At 46.3% G+C, this 20,993-nt stretch overlaps 1 protein-coding gene across 1 annotated transcript in view; it reads left to right on the plus strand.

Annotated features, from left to right (window-relative positions):
• Positions 1 to 458: 458 nt before the first annotated feature.
• Positions 459 to 20,993, plus strand: part of SLC30A5 (solute carrier family 30 member 5) — a 738,926-nt gene continuing 718,391 nt past the window's right edge. Inside the window, exon 1 of the mRNA XM_069627390.1 lies at positions 459 to 864. Within this exon, the coding sequence (XP_069483491.1) occupies positions 800 to 864 (65 nt within the window). The 5' untranslated portion in view covers positions 459 to 799. The remainder of the gene's footprint in view (positions 865 to 20,993) is intronic.

Below are 20,993 nucleotides of genomic sequence, written 5' to 3' on the forward strand. Positions count from 1 at the left end.
GAGCATATGAGCTCCGAATGAAAATCATTTCCTATGAAAAGTGTAAAACTATGTAGCAATATATTTATCTCTACAAAATAGACGCACAACTTATGGAAATGCTTGCCAGTGTTAAATTATTGCACGGGCCGCGCAGTTTCAAATGAAATACACGTCGTGTGTCACATGAAATAAACCAGTGGGTGTAATCGCTTCTTTATAAATTGAAAACGACACCAAACATCGCCGACTTTTTACGTAGGCTCTAATCAGGTCTTATTTTCTAGAACTCTTGGTTTGTATTGTGATATGACGTGTGGATGTCTTCTCATTTCCAGTGTTTTAATATTTTTTCGATACACAGAATTCTGCTGTCCTTGGTCCCGATGGGTCTGCCTTCAAAAGAACTCCTTCCGGGTGATCGGAGGCTGAGAAATACCGTCAGCCGGAATATACAGCCGTGCGTCTTAGTCTCCCTTATACTTCCGGTAGGACAGGCACAGACGATGGACAGAAATAGTTGGAATACCGGTGGTGTTGTGGTTGAGGGTACCCTAATTTGAGCTGAATTTCGGGTTGAAAAGGGGTTTCGAGATTGCAGCCTGCCTCCTGGCAACGGTCGGAGTGAGGACTACAAGAACAGAGCCCAGAACCAGTGCTGTGCTGTGACGTGGCCGCTTCCTCTCCCAACCCGGGTGCCCCTCCCTCTGCCCGGCTGTAGGAATTGCCTGGGTGCCCACTGCCCGGCATGGGAGCCGCGCTGGGTGACAGAGGGTGGGCCCTGTCAGGGGACTCGTGACGGACACTGTGAGTCGCCACTATGGAGGAGAAGTACAGCAGCAATGTGATAGGCAAGCTAGGGCCTGTGGAGGTGCCTAACTCCAGGTAAGGACAGCGCCCACAGGCAATTATGTGTTCCTAAGCAAAGATGTTACCTATTTCACTCGCCACTACCATTAGCTCTGTTTGAAAGCAATGCAAGCTGCCTTACCCACCCACAGCGTTACTTACAAATTTACCCGCTTAGACCAATGCCCGCCCAGGTAGGGTACACCCCATCTACTGCCCCCGATCCACGCTGGGGCATAGACACTAAGTAAAAGCAATACTGTACCTCCATACAGAGTAGCACCAGCCTTAGCATGGAAACTGATCTCCTCAAAGCAGGACAACTCCAGCCACACTAACGCCGATCATGCAGGGTAATGGAACCTTGTCTGACATCTCTACCTGAACCTGTCATCTGCTTGTCTTGGGTTGTAGCACACAGATGGTTTCCTGACACTTGAAACCTTGTACTACCAACCTCCTTCAATCCTCACCACCTCCATGTGTGTTGACTAACATGTGTAATCTCTCCCTATTGCAATTCCTTCTTGTTTTCTGGTCCATCTATTAGCTTGCTGCATGACTATCGCTCTCTTTTTCTGTTTCTCTTTCATGCCTCATCCCCATGCACCATGAACTCTTATTCCCATGTCAACCTCTTTTCCGTGTACTCTCTGTGCTACTTCTCGTTCGTCCATCGTAAAGTAGAATAGCAGAGGCACACACAAGATACCACAACAATGTAGTGTCTATCCTGGGTATCTGTAGAGACAGACATCCAGCAAGAACAACGCAGGACCCAGGATTATATAAAAGGAATGTTTTTTTATTGTTGCCGGTTACAAGGTATGTTGTTATGTTACTTGCCATTTATATAGCGCCTTATGTATCATTGGTATGATCTCAAAGCGCTGGTAGGTTGAACGCCCTCGGAAAGCAGTAGAGAGAGAAAGGGTCATAAGGTGCATGTGTGCACCGGCTATGTGTGCAGCCGATGTGGCAGTTGCGTGTTAACTGCTTCTTAGTGGTAGGTGTAGCGGTTGGGAGGTTAGACATATGTGTTCATTCTGGGGGGATGATGCCCAGACTGATTTGTGGCTGCGTTAGGCCTGAGGAGACGCTTAAGCTAGCGGTGTGCTCAGCTGATGTTTAGTTAGGATGATGGGGAGTATGTGGCGGGTGTTAGTATGAGAACAGCTATACTGAATGTGTCATAGTATCGCTGTGTTTTAGTTGAGTGTTGGTGTATAGGAGAGAGTAAGCGTGGTGGTGTAATATGTCAGTTATCAGTTATGGGCTTGAGATTGAGCACTCCATCTGTACAATCTAGCTATCCGTTTTGTTTACTCTGTCCGTTCATTCCACTTCGTCGGATCATCCATTTCGTCTGTTGCATCCATTTGGTTATCAGTAAGGCGTAACACTATCGTTTCCGTCTGGTCCATCCACTCTACCTGTTCCGTGGAATTGACGCTCCTGCCACTGCACCAGATGACAAAATGTTTACATTTGCTGGAGTAGCAGTGTCTGGTATTCGGTTTTCGTGCTTCCTGAAGTATGTCCATACATCCTTTAGGGAGTTTGATGTGCCCGAACACTATGACCTCAGGAGCCAGGCTACTAAGTTAAGAGTTTGAGGGCATGTATGTAGTGTTTCCCCCTTGTCTTGCGATAGCATGTTGTAAGGGCATGGCAGCTTTCTGGGAGGGAAGCCTGACATCGCCATGAGATGTGATTACCATGGTAGGCGGGCTCACATCGTGCACACCTGGCTCAGTTTGCCTGAGTCCTGGTGCATCTTGTGCACTATCTTGTTGAGCAGGGGGGCTTTGGTTGAGGTTGGAGCGTAAACAACTTTCCATGACAAAGTAATCCAAATTCCGTTCCCCCTGGAGTGGTTCTGCGGTTACCTGGAGGCGTAATCTGGCCATTGTGTGTTCTCCAGAGTTGGGAACTCCCAGCCTGCGAAGACGTTGAGAACAATGCTTCTTGTAGTCGCAACTCGCGCTCTACGGGTAGTGGGAAGTCTCTAATGAGCACATCCACCAGAAGATAAGTTTCCCTGGAACGTGTTGTGACAGGGGTAACATCTTGTGTTTGAGAGCCCATTTCCATATGTTCTGGGACAGTTTGGACAGCCCTAGAGAGTGAGTGCCCCCTTGTTTGTTCAGGTAATACAAGGCCGTGATACTGTCCGTGAGGGTTAGGACTGTCTTCCCCCAGAGATCTGTTTGGAATGCCTTCAGGGCCTTGAAAACTGCTAGCAATTCCAACAGGTTAATGTGGTTGCTTGCTACCACTGGAGACCACACGCCGTGCGCCGTCTGGTGAGGGAGTTGAGCCATCACCAGTCAGATTCGTCTGTGGTGAGAGTGGCTTCTTCTGCGGGGGTGGTGAAGGTTTTCCCCTACAAGAGGGTTTCCCTTAACCACTGTAATGCTGGAAATGCATCGGAGGGACAGGGCCTCTGTATCCTTGTACTTTACTGTTTTTTTATCATGTGCTCTGTCGTGTTTTCCACGCAGGAGTTCATGTGGGACTCCTGGCGGTGCAGCTATCTCATTTGGTTTGGTGTACAGATCCATGGGATACCCTTATGGCACCCATGGGTGGGGGTACAACCCTATGCCCCTAGTGTATGTTTTTGGCCACCTGTGTGTGGCCCACAGAGCAGGGTACTGGCTGGTGGCAGCTCTGTGCTGAATTGACAGGTGCCCTGAGTGTCCTCCATTTTGAGATGCCTAGGTCCTGTCATTGGAATTAGTAGATTCCTGATGGAAACAAGATGGCCCCGTGGCCTCTTGCCTTCCATCGACTGTTACTATGTTTTTCTGAAGTCCCGGGAAGCCCTGACTCTGTCCTTTCCCCCTGACTGGCTGTTGGGTGGAAGTTCCATATATGGTAGTGTGGGGAAGTGCCGAATAGACTGGCTGGAGCCTTCCCAACGACCGTATGTTGTGGGTACACCTGTGGGTGGGACCTGGGTGAATGGAGTGTGTGACGAATAGACGTTCTGTGTTGTGGATGTCTAGTATCTGGTGTTTGACACAATGACTGAGACAGCCCTGCCCGAAACTGGTATGAATGCAGTGTGTAGTGTTGAATGGCGTGGTACTTGTCCGAATCCACATTCGGTGTTTGTGTCTGGATGGAGAAGAATGTCCTGAATGCACCGTGCACCCGATTGGCTGACTGACTGCCTGAATGCCCTTCTGAGTGATTGGTTGCCTGAGTGTGACCCAGCAGAATGAATGGGAGATCCACAGTATATCTGGGGGCCTCTCACTGCTAGAATTCGTTCAGAAGCTGGAGTTGAAACTGACATTGAAACGGAAGCTTAACCTTGAAGCCCTGCTGGAAGAGAAGAATTGCTGCTGCTGCTCTACTTCATCGATCTGAAAGCTGCTGTGTCTTCAAGAACTGATGCAGAGAGGAACTAGTTAGGCACTCTCTTCGAGAGCTACGAGGGACCATCGTGCACTGCTAACCTTCACCAACGCTCCCTGGAAGTTAGACCCGAGACGGGGACCGACGAGTAGAATGAAGAGAAGCACCAGACATTCCGTCCACCGTCGTCGACCAGGGTTCGCAGGTTTGCTATAACCGCTGGAGGCCCGTCAAAGTTAGCCGCTCAGAAGCGGGGACTGCTTGATGTCGTGTCGTCGACGACCGGAGCCGCAACGCTCCATTGATTAAAACATTTGATTCCCGGACGTTCTCGTCTGCATCGCCGACCGCCTTATCCCGCCGAAGAAGGCCAGGCCGTCGACTTGCCGAGGAGCATCTGCCGGTTGGTTTCCCGCCACCCAAAGACCGTAGAGACACTGGATGACTCGACGCCCTTGCAGGGCCAAAGTTCTTCACAAACTCTTTACGGTCCTGAACCATTGTCATTGAGGTGCCCCGCACGCCTCTTCCTTGCAGGATGTCGTCGACGAGCACCGCCAGGACCGAAGCTGCTGCCTCAACGCCACCAAACTTTTCATCGAGGATCATCAACGCCAGGTTCACTTTCTTGAGGCCCATCGACAATCCGTGGCTCCTGCTTAAAGGGAGTTGCTCAAGAAGGATCCATCAACGCCTCCTCGAGGAACTCTACTATTCCAGGTACATTGGGGTGGTAGAAACACTTTAGAAGGAAATAAGACTAGTTGAACGATATATGGACTGGGCTTGTAGTATATCTTTATTTTACAGGTTGCCCAGGTGGGGGGATCTCCACACAGACCTGTGTCTAGTGGTAGGGGTCAGTATTCTGCCAATTGTTCTAACCAACTGCTTATTAATTGATTTGTGTGACATTCAAACAGAGTACAGTTGATGCACTTTAATGAGATCTGATAATTATTGTGGTACCACTAAGAACTGTATATATTTGCCATTGCAGATTAACTGAGCACAAAGTGAGTTATTGTGATTGTGTATATAACCTTGAACCTTAATTATATAAAGACTGTTTTCACTATTACAGTGTCTGGACATTCCCTTGTGGGTGCTTGGGGACTGTACTAAGAACCAGCCCGCATCACCTCCTGAGAAGCTAGGCCTTGATTGCTGGAACTGCGCTACCCTATAGAGAATCTTGGCTGGGGTCCTCTGTGCCTCTCCTCTGCCATATAGAGAGCAGGAGTACAGACACCCTCCTCCAGTCTTGACAACCACCAATGCAGAGACTGAACTAGGGCTGCCGAGACAACCACTAGATTGTAACATTGTCCACTGGCCTGACACCATTGGCTCGAGAGCCACTCCTGCATGGGGTACATGCGCAGACGTGCGCGAGGAACTAGGTAGATGCAAGAAGCCATCATCCCCCAACAGTTGCATAGCCTTGCGTATGGTGAACTCGTGACTGGCTACATAGTGAGGGATCTGTAACAGTATGTTCTGAACACTTTCGGAGGGAAAGACAAGGCTGTCTTGGTCCGAATTAGAGCCCCCAGAAACTGTTTGACTTGAATGGGGTCTAGATTGGATTTCTTCTCGTTGATCGAGAACCCTAGACTGAATGGGGGATCTATCGTCTTCTTGGTGTTTGTAAGGCATGGTCCGTACGAATCCCATGTTATGTGCCAGTTGTTGAGGTAAGGGTAGACTGGGATGGACTGCCTGCGCAGGTGAGCAGCTACTACCGCCAGTACCTTTTGTGAACACTTGTGGAGCCGAGCCAATGCCGAAGGGAAGAACTTGAACTGATAGTGCGCGTCCCCTATCTTGAACCTTGGGTACTTTCTGTGCGCTGGCAACATTGAAATATGAAAGTATGCATATTTCATACCCAATGTTGCCAAGTAATCCCCTGCACCAGCAGCGGGATTACTTTCTGCAGTGTAGTCACTACAAACTTTTGTGGTTTGACATGTTTGTTCGCTGGGCGCAAGTCTAAAACGGGGCACATGGTGAGATTTTTTTATGGGTACAAGTACACTGAATAAATACCCTTGCTTACCCGATGAATAGGGATGACTTCTATAGTGCCCTTTTCTTGAAGGATCTGCACCTATTCCAGCAGGATCTGCAGGTCTGCTGGTGATAGTCGTCTGCTCTTTGGAGGATATTGAGGTGGCCTGTGGAACTCGATATAATAACCATTGGTGAAGGTCTTTAGCACTCACTGGCCTGAGGTGATCCCCCTCCCATGCGTGAAAGAATGACAGCCGTCCCCCGACTGGGGATGCATGTTAGGGGACCCGCACTGGTGAGTCACTTTGGTGCAGAGGCCGGGGAGACTCTTGGGTGGAGTTTCTGCCCCTACCCTTGCCCCTGTGCTGGCCTCTTTGTTGATACTGGCTGGTGCCAGTTGAACCCTGTCCGGAGGACCACGCGGTAACCCCTGAGACGTATTGTCTGTGTGGAGATGGACTGCCCCCGAAAGGAACAGCGAGTGTTTGACCCTCCCCGCTGTTGAAATGGTTTGGCTTTTATTTGATTGAGGGATTTTAAGGTCTCATGCTCCTTCTTAGCTGGTTCTAAGGCGTCGTTCACAACCTTACCAAACAAGTTAGAGTCCTCTACTGGGTTGTTTATCGATGAGGGCTGGGTCTCCGGCTTTAAACCCGAATTCCTAAGCCACATGTGCCTTTTGAGAAGAATACCCTGTGCAAGGGTGTGTCCCGCTGTGTCTGCAGCATCTAGCGTGTTTAAAGATGTTGTGGGTCACTTGCTTTCCCTCAGAAACTATCGCCAGCAGGCATGATAGCACTGGTTCAGGGACCTCTTGGAGGCCTTCTTGAAGCAGGTTCCACTGCACATTGCTATAACTTGCGAGTAGAGTAGTGTTGTTTGGTATTCTGGTCAAATATGCTGCCGATGTGGTGATGTGCTTGCCAAGGGCATAGAGCTTCTTGCAGTCCTTGCCAGAGGGGCCTCTGCAGTAAATAATGGCACCCCAGCCCTTTTCCTGGTAGTGGTAACAACGAGTGAGTCTGGCGTGGCATGCCCCCGAATGTACATCGGGTCAGATGGAGAGGTACGAGTTTCTCAACACAAGGGTTGACAGCTCTTGTGAGTGAAGGGGACAGTAAGGAGGGTGCAAGGTGCTCCTTGACCGAATTCATCAGGGGAATAGTCTGGCTTGTGGGAGGTGTTTTCCTTTAGAATATACTTTACAAAATCAGATTCTTGAACAACCTCCTGAGTGGCGATTTGGAAGTGGTCCACAGCCCTCTTCCAGACGACATTGAAAGTCATTTGGTCGTCAATAGGCGACAGCAGCCTCTGTTGAGGCGAGGAGGGCGGATCCAGGCAAATTACGTCTAGGTCAGGAGTCGGTGTGGGTGAGAGCCAAGGTGCTTCACCTACTGGCTGATCTTGTCCCCAATCTGGGCACTGGTCAGTTTCATCCTGACCAAAAGGATTGTCCTTGTTAGGCAAGATTGTATGCAGTACCCTTTGGGTGCACTACAAAAACCCTGACCTCCTGGCAATAGGAACCCAGCCTTTGGTATAAATCTGTACTACACATGTTGGTAGCATGTTCAGCAGCCAGGCTTATCTCAAGAGGGGTCAATGTGAGCTGTAGGGGAGTTGCACAGCGATTCACAGTGACAAGTATTCAAATAAACACTTACACACAAGCTTTCTTGATTAAACACCTGTTCATTTATTTAACGGTCAGTTTGAGTAAGCCTTCTTCAGAAGGGGCAACATAATAGTAACACACAAACTTCAAAATACGCACTCTTAATATTTCTAAATCACAAGTACCCTTTTGGGATGGCACACAGACACCTCCTACACCCTCATGTGACTTTAGTAACTAGGACATTGATATATCACTGTTTGCATTTAGAACCAGACGTAAGAGTATCGCAAAGAAAAAGGTTATTAGAATAAAACAAGAGAACTCAAAAATATTCTGGAGCAGGTAAGTACTTTTGGTAACCCCCAATGCAAAGTAAGTTAACCCCTTCCTGAAGGAAGACTAAACACAATGTCAGAGGGAAGAAGAGTCATTCAGGGAGCCAGGCTAGGCCAAAGTCAATTGGGCAGAAGTCCAGGTGAGCTGAAGCACTTCTTGCAGGTAGGTAAAAGTCTTGCACAATGTCTTAGAAGTCTTTGTAGAAAAGAAGAAATGAAAGCATGGCCACAAGCTGATTAGGCTTGTGAGGTAAAGTAGCTGTTAGCTACAAAAGCAACCAAAACAAGTCCCAACTGAGAACAAGTGAGGTTACACAATCAGATGTACGTTCTTAGACATTACAGTACCTTTGGTTATAAGAAAAAGGGCTTTGGCTGGCTTCTGTTCCTGTGCAGCTCTGCAGATCCCGTTTTTCCTGGGCCTCACTCATGGGAACAAGAGGGAGGACGGCTGGAGGACTCCTGCACTGCGACGGGGCGGTCGGCGACAGAAAAGGACCAACTTCCATTCAGTGGCACTTCGCGGTTTCAGCTCCTTGGATCTAAGCAAATAGCAACACCACGGACTCTTGGCTGTCGAGATGGACCTTCCTTGCATCTGGGGTCCAGCACTCTGAGGTGGCTCAGGCTCGGCCAGTACTACTTCCTCGGAGTCTGGAGGATCTTCCTGGAGCTCTTGGCCAACTTAAAAGCAACTCACAAGATCTGGTGTTCCTCTCTCCTGGCTCTACCGTTTCCAGCAGCAAAGGCAGTGGAAATTCAACCAACTCCGAGAGGATGTCCAGGTGGCTTACTTTGAAGTTGATTGGTCCCACCAACTCAAGGGGAAAAGTTGTCCTTGCAGGGCTTCTCTAGTCGAGTCGAATTCGGAGCTTCAGCACAGCAGCAGGGCTTCACCGGGCAAACCAACGGACCAGGAGTTGCAGCAGGCGTCTCTTCCAAGTTCTTCTTCGGATTCCTTCGTCCACTGGTCGACTCTGCCTTCCAAACCAAAAAGCCTCGCCTTGTATGCAGGTTTCTCCCATTCAATCTAGCCTAGCTGTCAGTCACCCAGCAGGGTGGCTGTCATTGCCAGACAGCCAGCCGGCCAATCACCTAGGAGTGCATTCCTGTCTCCTAGGAGACTAAGCACAGGGAGTTTCGGGCACCTCCCTCGCTTCCTGCCCCCCCTCCCAGACACCCTGGAGCCAGAGGCAGAGGAATCCCGCCAAAGGCAAAAACAAGCAAAAGGACCAAACCTGGCTTGGCACGCAGAGTAAATCTCAAGGAGGACCTTTCCACAAAGAAATGCTGAGAAAGGAAGACCAGGGCCATTTTGATGAAAATGGCACCCTTGGGTGCTTTACTGCAGCTGCGAACGCAGCCCGCGGTAAAATAACACCACGGTAGCTAAAAGTAAACCACTGCCACCAGCCATTCATCAAGGAAAGGGTAACAAAATTGTTACATAAGAAGCTAGACAAAGGGGATACAAAGCACCATATTGTAAAATAGTGTGTTTTGGGTCTAGAAAGTTAAAAGTGTAAGTAAGTCAATTTCACTTCACTACTCTTGGAAACAGTAGTTTATTCAAGAGAAGGTAGTTAAACCTTAGGGAAATCTGAAAGACTTCCCTGTGCCACTACAATGAAGGTGCTGTGACACACAATGTAAAAGATGATGCCAGTGGAGTTTGTCAGACTCCACAACCAAAAGCAACGGTGTTCAAATCCCATTAAAAATGCAAGAGAGTGGGGGAAAAAGGATTTCACTCTCTGCAGGTTAAAAATTCAAGTCGTCAAAATCCAGCAAAGTTGCTGGTGATCTCTAAGGTAGAGCGGAATTAGCACATTTCCGAGAGTTCTCCCTAACAGCCCTTATGACTATAGGGGGTCCCCATATGGCCCAACTGGGTCTGAAAACTCAACTTCTTCTGGGTGAGTCGGAGTCTGGGTTGAAAGCCTCTGCAGCTTTGACAAAATGCGGTAGGAATCCTCCTCCCTAGGTTTGTTGGGAGTAATGAACCATTCTGAAAAGTCTATAAAAAGTGACATTTTGTCCATGTAATTTTCTAATCTTTCGAGGCAGAGGTGTCTGGAGGAGGGAAAGGCTCTCTAGAGAGGGGATGGAACAAGTTAATTATCTGTAACTGTTGTTCTCCAACACGGGTCTGGCATGGATTCATGGATTTGCATGCTCATGAACACTCTGCGTCGCGAGGCTGGGAATCCTAGACAAAGAAAAAAATAGCCAGCCTCAGCTTCACCTCTGAACTGTCTCCCCCTCCCCCCCTAAGCCCCGCCTCTGGCAGCCATCCTCAGTCTTGGTAGCACGTAAGGTGGCTGGCAGTAGGACCACCGGGTATCAATCCTTTCCAACTGTCACATGGAATTAAGTGAGCCTCAGACTTTGTTTGCTATTCTCATGAAATGTGGGTCTTGATTATTGTGGGGGATTGGTGCAATTTATTCCGCAGTGTTTTCACATAATTGGAATATGGGCTACTGGCTGGATATAAAGTTAACAAATCAAGGTCAGTTCTCTTTCCATTTGGTGATGAGCAGAGGAGAGATGTGGAAGCGTTGAAGCATTTGGCACTGGAGAGTTGCTCGGGAACTCTCACATATTTAGGGGTGATGGTGACTAGAACACTTGAAGAGTTATTTGAGGCTAATTATCCCCACCCCGCCCTTTACTGGAGACAGTGTATGGGGAAATGGAGCATTGGGGGAAACTGATCCTTTCCTGGATGGGACGACTGAACAATCTGAAGATGATGATTTTTCCCAGGGTTTTTTATTTGTTTCAAATGCTTCTGACAAGGGTACTGTTAAGGTGTGGGGTTGGGGTTATAAATAACCACTCAGGAGCCTTGTTAGGTTTAGGTATCTTTAGTAAGTCCACAGGAACATGGGTAAGTACATTAAGTATAATGCAGGACAAGTTCATAGGATAGAAGCGTCCACCGGTCCCCTTTCTCTTAGGCTTCAGTTCTCAACTGACTCTCTGTGGATTCAGAGCAGCTTCACACAATAACATTCCACAGCCAACACTCTATATTCCACACTACAAGCTCACACACACATAACAGGGAAAGACCAGAATAAGTAAAACCCAACACATCTCCCCCCCCTTACATAGCAATATAGAATAATGAAGAGACAGAGAATGATGGGCACTAAACAAATTTGAACAGAAGGATGATGGACACTAAACAGTTTTGAAACTAAACATTAAATGAAACACAATCTACAGACATCCTCCTAAAATATACCCATACAACAAACTGCTCCTAGCAAAAAGCTATCCCCTACAAGTCCTTAGAAAGCTACAATTAGCTAAACCAATCCCAACAATCACAAGAACCATAACAGACCTTTTATGGAACTCAACTTCAAGGGAACCAGCCCACACTCTCCTGCAAAACCATTTCCACCTACCTCACAACAATATTTCTACATCATCATCCACTAGCAACAAATTGTGTTAACACAATCTGCAGGGATAACCCCACTATCTGCCTAAAGCATAATATTTCAACTCCACTATGGGCGTCCTCAAAACACCCTCTAGAGAAACAAATGCTCACAACTGAGCATATTACAATTCCCTCCACTCCACCACTCCAGGCACCATGCCTGAGCTAATAAATGTTCACAATTGAACATCTCATGCTCACAATAGAGCAACCAAAACTCGCACTGCTCCACCACTCCAGGCACCATGCCTGAGCTAATAAATACCATTGAGCATCCCATTCTCACCATAGAGCAACTAATAACCCCCACTCCACCACTCCAGGCACCATGCCTGAGCTACTAAATGCTCATCATTGAACATCACATGCTCACCATCGAGTAACCGATGACCTCCACACCACCACTCCAGGCACCAAGCCTGAGCTACCAAATGCTCACCATTTGAGCATCCCATGCTCACCATAGAGCAATCAAAACACACACTAGTAACCTCCACTCCACCACTCCAGGCACCATGCCTGAGCTACTAAAAGCAACCTTATGCTCCACATTATGGTACTTGGCCTGAGCAACCACATGATCTCCACTCACTTGCACCACCACACACATTTCCCCCAAACACACCAGTCAGGAAAATTGAGCATTTAAATATGATAACAAGGGTTAAGCACCACACTTGAGTCCAATAATAAAGCTTACAAAGTCCTTCATGGTTGTTTTCCTGTGGAAGAATAATTGGTTAATACAGTGCAAAACATAAACACAACTCACATTAGGTTTTGAATTTCAGTACATAGCTTTTGAATTTCAGTACATAGCCAAGACATCAGAACTTCTCATAGACGCACCCATTAGTGCCACACAACGCCACCAATATTGGCAAAACACACCACCTCTTTAGGCACCTCAACACCGGGAACTACATCCCCAAACAAAATATGCCCTTAGAATGCCATATAGCATAATAACCAACACCACCAACTGCCACAATATACATTTGAGGTCAACACATCTTCTCACTGCAAGATCTGTAATGTTGAAATCTTTTGTCATTGACCCACCAATATCCAGCATTGCGATCAAACTGCCCCTAAAGCACACACTATCAGAGCATATGTCGAAAAGTGCCTGTGGAGAAATGGTCACGTTAGTGCAAATCAAACATTACTGAACATTTCTTCTAAAAGCAGTAGGACCAATCAATATTCAAAACTTGTCATAAACACCTTGACACCATGAAACGCCCAAAATCACATTTTGTCATCGCAAAGCACCACTTAAATTGGCACCATACCAGTAGATGGCTCCAACATAACAATTTTGCCCACCATAGAGCCATCATGCCAAATAATAAGGCTGTCCCTAGACTGGGAACAAACGTACACTACATGAAATAAAGACTGTAGCCACTTTGCAATCACCATGTTTCCAAACACACACAGTATATGTACAGAGAAGAGTACCACCATGTAGCAGCAGTGGTCTGACCCAGGAGTGACACACCAGGGGGGGTCAAAAAACATCTGTATGTTACAACAAAACAAGGTCCTGGTGTATCAAAGGTTGGCCCATACACACACAGCACATCCCTGTGACAGCACCACACACACAGGTTACAGCAGAACCGAGATCACCACTTGATGACTGCCAAAACATAGGTGACCCACCAAAAAAACATTGTGATATTCATTGAGATGTCACATTATGCACTACAACTTTTCCAATATTCGCGCACATCCCAAAAAACATTTCAAGCATGTATTGACCTTTGGTTTCCTATAAAAAAAAAATGCACAGCTAGTGACATGTTACTCTTAGTCAATTTAAATACTCGACCACTCAGAATGTCGATGTCAGGTGAGACTGGATGTAATTACTATCCCCCGTACAAATCGCTTTCTATATCCAGTAAAAGAAAGCGTTAGCACAGTACCTGATGACCACGGAACAGCAATGACACTGAAGTATGCGACGTGAAGCGTAAGTGGTAAGAACTGGCTTTTATTGTCATACAAAGATCATTGAATAAATAGCCGGCGCCCCGTACCGCAGCCTCCACCTTCACTCTCGCCTCCCTAACGGTTTTTCTCACCCCCGTCATCGCATTCCAAATTCTCTCATAACAATGGCTGGAGGCCACGAGATACGGAGCCTCGGGATGCTCATGGAATACCACATCATCCCCCCCTTACACAAATTTTGAAACAAATTACGAACTTGAATGTTCCTTAAACTTTTCCAGAACAATTAAAAAGTTAATACCGGAAGGAAACCTATTGAATAACATTACATAGATAAATGAATGCAACCTTATTAAGTCGTGAGAAAACTAACGAACTAGCATAATACAATTGCAATAATAAGTAATTTCACATGTCATAATCCCTAGACCAAAATGGTAATCTCCTCTCTCTTGAGCTACGCGCACTCCTATCATCAGACATCTCAACCACTTGTTGTCGTTGTGCATTCTCTCCACCAGATTGTCTCACCCTCACCAAATTATCATTCACCATATCCATACCCTTTAGAATATAGTCATCACCAAATAAATCACTCCCTCTTCTCCCCACTTTGGCTTGCATTAATCCCTCATTATTTCCTTTCCGCATCCACTTACTAACACTATCCAGATTCCAAACAGACCCTCCTACAACTCTAACTGCTCTCTTGAACACTTGTACCACCTTAACAGGTCTGCTGTATTTAGATTCACCCTTTTTGACACTCCGTCCAAGTCTGATTCGCACAAAATCTCCAGGTAGAATTCTCAATTTAAACTTCTCAGGAGGAGTATTATGTAAATCACACGTACCTTTCCATTTGTCGGAATTCCTTTATTTTGCCCTCACAACTTTCCTCCGATTAACCCATTCAGGAATTAATAATATATTGGGAGCTCTTCCACTCATTAATTCAAAAGGAGAAACCTTCATTCCTATCTTAACCGACATCCTAGTACTCCATACCCTCTCCTTTAGAACTTCATCAACTGGTATGTTGTTGCTCAATGCCAATTCCACTGCTTCTACAATTACACGGTTATATCTTTCCACCAACTCATTGGTTTGTGGGTGGTATAATGACGAGAACCTCCATTCAATTCCCATCTTCTTGGCAAAATATTTCATTTCACTACTTCTAAACTGAACACCATTATCACTTATTATTACTTTGGGAAATCCTTCCCTACTGCAAATCTGCATTAGAAACTTTACTACCTCACCTGTGTCAATTTTCTTCACCGCTTTGACTTCTACCCAACCTGAGTAATAGTCTACTAATACTATTAGGAACTTTTTCTCTCCCACTAACTTCATATATGGCCCGATGATATCAATTCCTAACATCTCCCATGGAGAATCACCCTTGTCCATGTTAATTGGCTAGGACTTGACAGTCTTGCAACTTTTATCACTGTTTTGACATGGCCAACAATTCCTGATATGTCTCAATCATAATATCCATGCCTGGCCACCAGTATTTCAAACGCACATTATTCTTAGTGCCTGTAATGCCGGGATGGCCTTGATGTGCCTTTTTCGTTGAGCTCACCCCAAAACCTGTGTGGGGGAATTAACTTATCCCCTCTAACTAAAAATCCATCCTCCATTGACAACTCATCCCTAATTTCCCAAAATCTCCTACAACCTTCGCTAATAACCTTTTTCTCAGGCCAACCTGACTCCGTGTACCTCTTTATCTCTTGCAACTCATCATCTTTGGCCAACTCCACCATCCACATCTCCTTGTGCGTGACCTCAAAAATAGTTGCTACTCTTTCTTCATCAGGATCAACACTTGTCTCATCACTCTTCAATGGCAACCTAGACAAATAATCAGCAATTGTGTTCCCTTTCCCTGTTACATACTTTACAGAGAAATTGTAATCTTGTAATTTTAAACTCGATCTAGCTAATCTCGGTGAAGCTTTACACATCCCCTTCACCGTGAGAACGTCTATTAAAGGTTTGTGGTCAGTCTGAACTATAAATTTATTTCCCCATAAATATTTTCTGAAATAATTCACTGCCCATGAACAAGCCAACAATTGCTTCTCGATCACAGAATATCTACCTTCTGTTTCTGAAATAGCACTTGAAGCATGACTGATAGTTTTCTCATTTGCCTCTTCATCAATCTGTGTCAACACTGCCCCTAAACCACTTACACTGGCATCCACTGTGATCTTGGTCAATCTTCCATAAACAAATCCTCCCTATTCTATAGAGTTACAAATTCCTTCTTTTATACTTCCAACTGCCTTACTACATTCATCACTCCAGGTAAATTTTGCATCCTTTTTTAACAGACTCCTCAATGGTTCTGTGGTACTAGCAAAATTCCTTACAAACCTGTTGTAGTATTCACACAATCCCAAAAATGACCTTAACTCGTCCTTGTTTTTAGGTTCAGGAGACTCCTTGATGGCTTTCAATGCATCCCCTTTTGGCTTATAGCCTTTGCCATTCACTGCATGTCCTAAAAACTCTACTTCCTCTACTCCAAATTTACACTTACTGTCTTCAACTTTCAATCCGACTTCCCCCAACCTCTTCAACACTTCCTTCAATCTTCTATCATGCTCCGCAGATCCCTTGCCAAACACTATTATATCATCTTGATATACAAGTGTTCCACTCAAACCTTTCAACACATTCGTCATGATTCTCTGGAATACTGCTGCTGCAGACGCCAGTCCAAACTGCATTCGTTTGTATCGGTACAACAACAAATGCAGTAATATCTCTACAATCTTCTGTCAGGGATATCTGATGATAAGCGCTAGATAGGTCTAACGTATAAAACACATCAGCATTATCAATACGATTTAGCATTTCAGATATGATAGGAAGTGGAAACACATCTGTTATAATGTTCTTATTGACGTCTCTTAAGTCCACACAAATCCTAGGTTTGCCATTTTTCTTTACTGCAATCACAATGGGGCTTATCCATTCAGATGACTCAATTTTCACGATCTCTCTTCAGATTCTAACAAAGTCAATTCCTGTTCTACCTTTTCAGCAATAGCAAACGGAATGGTTCTGGATTTAGTATGCCTGACAGGAATTGCTCCCTTCGTAAGGCGAATTCTGTGTTAAAAATCTTTCAACAAACCCAATTTAACCGATTTGTCCTGTTCTTTTTCTTTGACTTTCTTGCTTTTTACTGCTTGACTCTTGTTGACAACCAGGATTTGTTCTTCATTACTTGGATCCAACATGATCCCGAGTCCAGCTTGATCTCTCCAACCCAAAACGTTTACTCCCTTTTCTGCGACGTATACCATCACTTGAGATCTTCCACTTTTAAATTGAACGATGCTCGAGAACCACCCAACCATCTCGATTTTGGATCCCTCAAACCCACCAGGATTCAGAATGTCAGATGCCTCCATCCTGGTTTTGAGGCCACATTTTACTAAATTCTTCCATGTTTTCTTGGTGATAATTGTCCATGGTGAACAGCTATCCACTTTTACTTTTCTCTAAAAAACACGTAGCTTGTCCTAGGAGAGCGGGGACAGTTCCGCACAAACCAACGTGTAAACCTCAGTTCGGAGCAGCTGCTCTCTGTCTTGGCCTTGCACAACTGCACGAACCAACGCAATGCCAGTGCGCTAGTTCGGAGCGTCTGCTCTCCATCTGCACAAGCCAGCACACAATGGTGCAGCTACTTAGAGCACCCCCTCTCGGTGTCCACTATGACCGCTGTCGCTTCTGCTGACTTCTCCGACCTGTGGGCTCTCAAGGCGCCGGCATCCTCGTCGCCATTTGAAGTATGCGACGTGAAGCGTAAGTGGTAAGAACTGGCTTTTATTGGCATACAAAGATCATTGAATAAATAACCGGTGCCCCGTACCGCAGCCTCCACCTTCACTCTCGCCTCCCCAACGGTCATTCTCACCCCCGTCATCGCATTCCACATTCTCTCATACCATGGGCTGGAGGCCACGAGATACGGAGCCTCGGGATGCTCATGGAATACCACAGACACCATATGTACTAAGCAAAAAAAACACAAACTGATCCGATTCAGCAGCCTGTTCAGTTGATGCACTTGAATAATATCCATTCCATACGATGCCACAAACAAGTAGTCTGATCCAGATGTCATTTCCACACCATAATAGTACAACCTGCGCCATCCGGCGTATTGCCATTGTTGCCGTACTCTTCCCTGATGGATAGTTCATAGCACGCAGATGAAATGAAGTCTCAGACCCGGAAATAACCTCCGAGCACGTCGAAGGATGCGCTTTTCAAAGCTTCCATCCGCCTTCTGTGATGAGACGTTCTCCGTTGCAGAGTCCCAGAACGTTGGCATGAACATCCTGTGCCAGCAATCATCACCGATACCTTCAGCCGCCCAGTGACGTCATCACTTTAAAGATGAGCACAGCCACAAACGGAGCTCTCCGGGGCAACCGTCACCCACAGGACTGCTGCCCGACGCAGTGGACCACTGCCACAATATGCCAGCGCAGCAGCACCTCGACCAAAATCCAGGACGGTAATCACTTTGGGAAACACCTTAAACCTTTAATGTCTCCCTGACCGCCAACTGAGCTGCACACCTGATGTGCCCTGGTGCTTTACTAGCTGTATTTTCCCCAGCCCCTTGCGCGCTACTATGGCTGACTGAACTGCAGTCCCAAGCTCACCCACACACGAATGCCAAGTCGCACAGCGCAGCCCCTCCAGGCACAGATGCCTGCCTAAGTGAAAGCCGGCATGGGGCGCGCTTACCTTAAGGGCCAGGGGGGGGCGGTGGATGCCTCTGTGGTTCCTTCTTCTTACTGGTGGGCAACCTCCTTGCCACTTTTTTTTCTGGTAAGTCTTGTGCGTCTTTCCTTGTTCCTTTTCTGTTCCTGCTCCCTTCAGTTTCCAAACATCCTCGTCGCCAATGTTAAGGTGTGGGCTTGGGGTTATAAATAACCACTCGGGAGCCTTGTTAGGTTTAGGTATCTTTAGTAAGTCCACACGAACATGGGTAAGTACATTAAGTATAATGCAGGACAAGTTCATAGGATAGAAGCATCCACCGGTCCCCTTTCTCTTAGGCTTCAGTTCTCAACTGACTCTCTGTGGATTCAGAGCAGCTTCACACAATAACATTCCACAGCCAACACTCTATATTCCACACTACAAGCCCACACACACATAACAGGGAAAGACCAGAATAAGTAAAACCCAACAGGTACCTCAGGAGACGTTGAGGAAAGTGAAGGCTAAGAGATTGCGGTTCCTATGAGTTTAGTCGGCATATGCTGGCATGTGGTATCATCCTGCCAAAAGAGGGGGCCGGGGGGTTGGTTTCCCAGACTTGGCCACATACTATAGGGCAGCGCAGTTGAGGGGCATTGGTTCCCTATTTGTGTGGGAACCTACAAAAGCAATCAGTATACCTGGAAACCTTTGGCTACGACTGGTCATGGTGGGAGAATGGTTTTGGGTCCCCAGGGATAAAATCCCCAGAGGGGTTAGGGAGCACAGGATTCATGGGACGTTATGGGATATATCCACATAAGAAAGGAAGTTAACTATCTACCCGTTGGAAACTAGTGAAGGTATCTTCAACTAACTTTCCCCCCAGAGTCTCCCCAGTAGGCACACTGCTTTCGTCTCGTATATTGTTTATTGTTTGTCTCATGTGTCCATGTCTCTGCGCCCCGAAACTTGCGAGTTATCGGCGCAATAGAAATAGAAATAAATAAAATGGAGACAGCATCCGGGAATGCTAGGGGTCACTATGTGGCTGTCTCCATGGAGTCATTTTGGGGCCCCCGCAGTGAGGGGTAAGCTCCCTGACCCATTGTGGTTTCAAGCTTGGTATGAGACTGGGCTGAAATGTTTCTTGCTCATATACGGAGTGCTCTGCTTCCACCAGCACAGCAGTGCTTCAAGTGTGCACCGATTTAATGCACCAAATGTTATGCCCAAGTCGCATTCTGGGAAACCAAAATCCACAATCCTTTCTCAGTTTATTTTCAATATGCACAAACAACTTGTATTGTCTCCTGACCACATGGGACGTTCTCCACGGTGCCATTGACTCCTCTTGCACTTATTCCATCTGCGGCCACCACTGACATCCATGCCTCCAATGCTATGGGGGCATGCTCCTTACATCCTGCATCACTTCACGCGGTGCCATGACTCCACGTGGTGCCGTGACAGCAGGCACCGCTCCTGCTGATTCTCTAAGATGCCCTCTCTCCCTCAGGGCCGCCTTGATGCCTTTCTCCTTCATGGATGATTTTCACCAGCGCATCTCCATGAAACTTCCTCTTCCGTGGTCTTCATCTCATCATGGGCCCTCATTTCAACATCCTTGTCACCAAAATGTTGTATCTGTAGAGACAGGCAGCAAGCAGGAACACGAAGGACCCAGGATTATATGAAAGGAGAGTAAGTTATTAGTATCCACCAGGTATCGACTCCCATCCTGAATCCCTTTCAGCAACCACTCCTGGAACCTAGAGAGCCGCATATTCCAGACATTCCATGTGCCATTATGGCATTATACTTATACATTCCAACTCATGCACCCAAAGCAAAAGCCTAGTCACACACTTACTACCTTGTCAACCGCTTTTCCCTGTACTCTCTGTGCTACTTCTCGTTCCTTCATCCTACTCGCTTGCAACCACTGGAAAGCCTCTGCCTTACATCCAGTCCATCCTCACACTATCCGCCCTTAGTACTGTCCTAAAGAAGGGCCTCCCTTTACCTTGAAAGAGTACCCAAACAGTCTTCTAGTAGTTTCTTTCCCCCCCTTCCAATCCTGCCCTACCAACTGTATATACTTGTAATTATTGCAAGGTGGCCATATTGTAGCAAATGTAAATGTTCCAGACGTCTTATTGCACATTATGTTTTCCATGTAACTATGCATTAATGCCGTACGCTGTTTCTGACCCATTGCCTCCCCAATTACTTCTTAATGTAGCTCTGACTACATCTATTTTTTTATGGTAAGGCACCCAATCTTTTGATTGAGAAGTTAGTCAGAGGTGCTTAAGTACAGTTTCTGTTCAATGCTCTTCTCACTATCCAAACAAAAATACAAAAACATTTGAAAGACAATTAGTTCATTGTTTTGTCGTTCTGGCTTTGGATAATGGATGTTGTCTCGTCACCTCAGCAAAGTAATAATACATGGGAATCCTTCTTCAGTTCCCACTTTTTCTAATCGATTGCTCAACGCAATTAACCTTTTGATTTGAATGCTTCTCGTTTCCGTTACTTATTGATTACTATTGCTGCTGCTCACCTGCTGCCCGCTGTTAGATTGAGGATTTATGTGGACAACAATGTGCAATTCGAAACCTTTCTCTTGCATGGTGTGTGCTCAACTAAAATA

The sequence above is a fragment of the Ambystoma mexicanum genome, chromosome 6p (assembly GCF_040938575.1).
Source record: "Ambystoma mexicanum isolate Mex_15411 chromosome 6p, UKY_AmexF1_1, whole genome shotgun sequence".
NCBI lineage: Eukaryota > Metazoa > Chordata > Amphibia > Caudata > Ambystomatidae > Ambystoma > Ambystoma mexicanum.